This window comes from Dermacentor andersoni, chromosome 4 (genome assembly GCF_023375885.2).
Source record: "Dermacentor andersoni chromosome 4, qqDerAnde1_hic_scaffold, whole genome shotgun sequence".
Classification (NCBI taxonomy): Eukaryota; Metazoa; Arthropoda; class Arachnida; order Ixodida; family Ixodidae; genus Dermacentor; species Dermacentor andersoni.
In genome coordinates this window covers 75,304,597-75,310,596 of record NC_092817.1, presented here as the reverse complement: position 1 = coordinate 75,310,596, position 6,000 = coordinate 75,304,597, and the positions used below count along the sequence as shown (strand labels likewise).

Here is a 6,000-nt window from a genome sequence, read left to right as displayed (position 1 = left end):
TCGATGCCTAGATTGTACATGAGATAGGATGAAGAGCTTTCGGACGCTCTCTCTTCGGCGCGTCTCTCCTATATTGATGCAGTATTAGTTCAATTCTGTTGAAGTAACTTACAAATTATGGCTGCAAGCGATGAATTACCGATACGTCTGCGATTCCGAGGTAATCATTTATCGCTACTAACGCTACGGTACAGTTCTAGTCGCATTTAACCCTCACGGTGCGGAGTTCAAGCACCTGTTAATAATGCAATTCAAATGTATTGGCCAAAAATCTGTCTTTCATAATAACGAGATATAAGCTAAAACGGGTGGAACAGAGAGACTTCACCAAACCACTCTGATATATTGCAAGGCTATATCCGCAAGGAACGGCATTCCCCGCAACTTAAATATGTTAATGATGAGTGTATCAACAATGCGTTCGAGCACCACGGTATAGTTATAAAGCTGGCCTGCTCGAATTTCAAAAGCCTATAGCAGCCATATGCCAGAAAGCTTATACTATATTACAAAGCCATTACATGTAGAGAGGCAACGATATTGGTTGAAATTACAACATTTTCTTGGCCCATTCAACCAGCTTGTGATTCTGCAAGACAAACAATTTGTTTGCACTGACATGCAAAAACTACCGTGCTTTTTGGGACGTGACTTCAGAGATCATAAAGAATATGTTAAGTTATATCACGATCGATATGAAATGGATCTGCCTATCTCTGATATGTGGGATGGCTTAAAACTAGCGATCATAAAAAAAAAAACGTTCCACCAACAAATACTTTATACTCCATTCTGAAGCCCTGAAATGCCTTTTATAGAAAAATATTGTAACACCTCTAACTTGACAAAGTTTAGGTAGATATATATGGTTTAATTTTATTAGTGTATTATGTGCAAAATGAGGTGTAATAAGGCAACTTATTATTAATGCAACTAATGCAAGTATAAGCATTATACTTGCAAGCGCCGTGCATAGGGGCAAATTGTTGTCTTCATTTATTTGTACTTTTCATGTAACTTTCAACATTTCGCTTTAGACATGAAATCCTTGCGCTTTCGTGGCGATGTTTAAGCGCAATTGTGTATTGTGTGGTGGGTGTCCAGCTGCCCGCGTTCGGAACAGGGTATTTCGATTTTTCTTCAGGTAGCCAGAAACTGCTTTCTTGATACTGAAAAAAGCATCTTTGTTCTCTTCTTTTTTCGCATTTACGCTATCGAAACTTCTCTTAATTTGCTGAGATATTGTGCGCTTTTTGCTTTCTCAGATTTCAAACGCGTCTTGTAGCATTTCTTAAGGTGAACAATACCATACAAATGAACAACCTTACGTGCGTCAGTATCCAGGGCCTCGCACACTCTTGAAAAAGTCGAGTGAGGAACCAATGACGCAAAGAAAACGAACGAAAGAGCGTTTAAACAACGCGCATAATCTTTAGCGTGATGTATCTTTTAAGGTAACTCGGCGTTGATGATAACGCTTGATGCGTTGATAATGATGCGTTGAGTGCATGTACGCAGGTACGTTTTGTAATTAGCCAATGCTGAGTTTGCAATAATGGCAAAAGGACTAACTTCCTACTAAGTGCTCACGCAAATATCTCGCCTAACTCAATTGTATGGTATCTTCCTAATGATGCGCCGTTTGAAAAAAAAATTATATCACTAGTTTCTCTATCATATATTTTCTCTGCTATCCTCACTGTCTTTTACATGCCTTTTCCCCCGCAGCCCTCTGCTGGCCACCGTCCAGTTGTCAGCTGCATTGCTAGGTAGTTAAAGTGCGAGATCAGCAGGAATGTTTACTTCAGTTCTTCCTTTACATTGCTGCAGTAATAGAGCTACCAAGTACAACTTGTAATGTCGCATCAAAACTTGGCACTCGTTGACAATATTTTATTCTTACTGCTCTGCCGAAGCGTAAATGAGATCTTTGCGACCCGTTATCAAGGTCTTCATGTTTCGGCAGCATGGAAAGCGAGATTTGTTTAAAAACAGTGAAACCCATCTTAAGAAAAACTTCAGGAGCATTAGTGCTAAGGGTAGGGCGAAGGTTGAGTAAAGGAACAAAGCGATGACTTAAAGCAACATTTATTTTTGCGCCTTGTCAGCAGTACGTATAATGCGCAAGCTGTTCGAACAAAACACTATCAGCACCATGAGTGGGTATGTCAAATTCTGTATATGCACATAATGCATACGTTCTCTTTCGGTATACTCCTGTACAACAGAATATTTAGTATGGTCCCGTATTCTGTCAGTAGAGAAACTTGTAACTCTTGAATAACTCGTCAAGAGCCTTAACGAATATGCTTTTATTCCTCGTTCTGCGTTTTAAAAAAACGCCCTCTACATTTATTTTAAACCTATACGCTCGTAACTCGCAATTGGTTCACAGTTGACAGCTTTAAAATACAAAAGCAGTGGATGGCGTCATTCCGCAAAGCCAGACCAGCAGCTGCTCGCTGCATTTTGTCACGATCGAATGCATTGTTCGAGCGCATGCAGCTTTTCAAAAATTGGCAAAGGATATTTCGAAAACAAGCACGCCCAGAAAAAGTTAAAGTTTGAGTGGGAAAACAATGCTTGTTTCTTTTTCCCTTTTTGATTTTTCCTAAGAAGTTACAAGCAGAATAAATAGATGGTAAAGAAGGTAGCAAGATATGTGCAGCTTGAAAGCCTTCGTAGCTTTGTTTCGACAGTCGTGAAACCAGGGTCGCGAGAAACGCGGAGGAATTAACTGCGTTTCAGTTTACTGATATTGCTGTGCATGCAAACGCAGTGCACGTCATAACCGTTTTCTCAGCTGAACCTGGTAGTCACGGTTGCTACACGGCAATGAGCTTTCTCAAGCATTTCGATCGGTCTCTGATTCCTCGGACGAGGGTAAATACTTGAGTTTTGTTGATACTTTGCAATATAATTCTTTTGTGCTAGTAACTAATGCGGAACCTTAATAGAGCCAAAGGTATGCTTTTTTTTCCTGTAAATTGCCATGCTAATAGTATTCAGTGATAGGAAGGCGACTTAAGGAGCCTGTTGGTGCCAATGAGTTTCAGGTCACGGGTTCAATCCCGGCCGTGGGGTCCACGTTTCAGGAGGGGTGAAACTAAAGAAATCTCTCCGGTAATCAGATGAAGTTGCACATTAAAGAACCCCAAGTGGTCAAAATTAACTTAGTCCCCTCACTATACGGCGTGTCTCATAATCAAATTGGAATTTTGGCACGTAAAACCCATTACTCTCACTTTTGTAGCTACAAACATATACAGAATTGTAAAATTTCTGATGTATAATGTTATATTGGCAACGTACTTTCAATACTCGCGCGAGAAAGATTTTAGAACTTCGGTGCATTCATGGCATCTTGAGTAGCTCCAGCTCGTTCCTTGTTGTCATGAGATAATGAACACTGGATGAGTTTCTCTGCTTCTTACGCATAAGCAAATCGCAATATTCACAGTATGCACTTAGTGGCTCCCCTATTCGACAGCAAAGTATCGTTAACCTATACCCTAAACTTATTGTTGGTGAACTGCATTTCTTTGTGTTACCTTATTTTTATCCTATTCCACTTTGCCGGCAATATACTACGATAAATTAAGGTAATTCGCAGCGGTAACTTCGGTTTTCCAACTTCAGAAAAAATGTAATGTGGATTCATCTAAGCGCTATATTCTTGACCATCAGCGAGTACAATTGGTCGCTCCACCCTCCAGTATAGCATTGCTCTATAGTATAATATTGCTGTGCTTCGAAGTGAACTGGACTTGCAAAACACTTTCGTATTCCACCTAAGTATCTACTCCTCCGTAAACTGAATACAACCGGCGGTTTTGATAGCGTATTTATGTCATGAGAATAACACTGGGCGAACACACTGAGGACCATGCGTTCTTATAAAATAGCATTCTTTTGGAACTACAGACACATTCAAGGGACTACCTGTCTGTGTATTTAATGGTTTTCCCGCCAACGTTTTTCACTGTGTGAAACATTGTCTAGTGGGAACAGCATAGGGTTGTTGTGCTGAAGGAACAGGGTTCGAAACCAACCGTTGGACCAGCTTTGGTCACTGGGTATAGGCCACTCTTCGATGGACCTCTTTCGCGCTAGCTTGCACTACTGTGTGAGCGTTAGATTACTGATTAGAGCTGATTGGTTCAACATCAACATTTTGAACAAACAGCGCAGACGAACAGGCGGGAAGCAATTTCTTTTGCTTTTAACTCTTTTTGTTTGTAGACTTGCTTCCCACCTTTTTCCTGTATATATTTCCGTTCCTTCGAATCGAACCACGGGTTGTTACTTAGCACCCGTGTTGTCGTCTTCCTATAGTCCCGTTTGGTCTGCGATGTTTGTTCAATATCGGTGTGTGCCAGTGGGTACGTGCTGCTCTTCAATCAGCCTCTTTGAAGCCAACTTGGGCCACTGGTTATGTGATGTTCTTCAATGTACCCCTTTCAAGACAACTTGGTTGACTCGGCATTGCTAGGTATGTGCCCCTCTTCAAGAACAAAAAATACGTCAGAAGCAATCTCACGATGACTGTCGACGGTAACGCGGTTAACACTGAATCAATATAGTGACACAACGTATTGCCACCACCGATGTACGGCGCACCGATGCGTGCGAACACTGAGAAGTGCGTCGTACGGCAACCGAGCTTTTCTTTCGCGCTTCTTTCTGGACACAACGCGCCATCTAGTGGCACGGCCGAGAAGTTCGCGCGTGGCCTCTGAGGCGAGGAAGGTGGAGGGTTTCCTGCGAACACTGAGAATTGTTCCCTCGATTGCCGTACATTCAATGGCACATAACCAGTGCATTAACGACGCAGCTCGCTAAAACGTTGGCGTGAAAGGCGTTCAGTGAAAAGCGGCACATAGCAAGTGCATTTGAGGCGCAGCCTGCTAATGGTGTCCTTGAGGAACCCTTGCAACGTGTGCTTGTTTCCGCTCAGCATCGGAGACACAACTCTCTCGCTGGTAACCTGGAGGCCAACGCCTCGGCTCGAACGCACACTCACCAAGCGTCACAGCGAGACAACCGCGACGTGGGGAGTTCAGAACCGATCCCAAAACAATTTCACGCTCTACTTCAACACTACAGACAACAGCTAAGGAAATATCCCCCACCGCACGACTCCCTCTCGCGCTCCGAAGCAATTTCATGGAGGCAACAACAGACAAACACATTTCCGCACCCGCATTATATCACACTATATACCTCGCGCCATCCCCTCGACAATGCCCAGACTGCAATGCTCGGGCCACGCTCAGCCACGCCACTTGGGCCTGAGAGCATATGAGCGCCAACGTTACAATCCCCAACCCCACCACGCAACACTGGGAAGCCTTGCTGCCTAGCGTCCACTCCCAGGACCAGCTCGATCCAGTATCCGTTGTCAAAACGTCGTCATGTCGCCGCGGTCGTGCCATCGTCGTCGCACCAGCTTCACCATCCGACCCTCGTCAAGCTGACATCAAGTCGACGTCGTCATACAGGTTTCATGATACAGTCCTCGTTACGTCATTATAGTCATACACTAGTCACCGTCCCATTGTCTTCATGCTGTTTTCAAGGCATCATAGTCATTGCGTAGTGTCATACCATCGTTATCATGCATTTGTTGGCCTACCGTCTCTGCGATGCCGTCGCGGTCATCGTAACATGGTCGTCATTGTAACTTCAACATCCGACTCTCGGCATGCCGTCATTGTGAGCCATCGTCGACACACAGTCGTCGTCTTACCGCTTCTATCATTCCATTGCCGTCTTGTTGTCGTTTGACCATCGTTATCATATGATGACCGACGTCATCATATTTTCGTTATCCCGTAGTCTACATCCCATCTTCGTCGATCCATCGAGTCATTGTTCGTCATTCCATTCTAATCATGATGTCGTCATTCAATCGTGATTATGGGCAGTTGTCATACCATAGTCGTCATTGCGTCGTCGCCAGACAGAATAAATTATGCATCCGTTGTCATACCGTCGTCG

General features: G+C 43.6%; 1 protein-coding gene across 2 annotated transcripts in view; it reads left to right on the top strand.

Moving 5' to 3' along the window:
- Positions 1-2,666: 2,666 nt before the first annotated feature.
- Positions 2,667-6,000, top strand: part of LOC126536326 (adenosine deaminase-like) — a 28,665-nt gene continuing 25,331 nt past the window's right edge. The window contains exon 1 of one of the 2 annotated variants that reach the window (XM_050183245.3): positions 2,667-2,883. In XM_050183245.3, coding sequence (XP_050039202.1) covers positions 2,836-2,883 — 48 coding nt within the window. In that variant the 5' untranslated portion in view covers positions 2,667-2,835. The remainder of the gene's footprint in view (positions 2,884-6,000) is intronic. The other variant, XM_050183246.2, reaches the window with a different exon arrangement.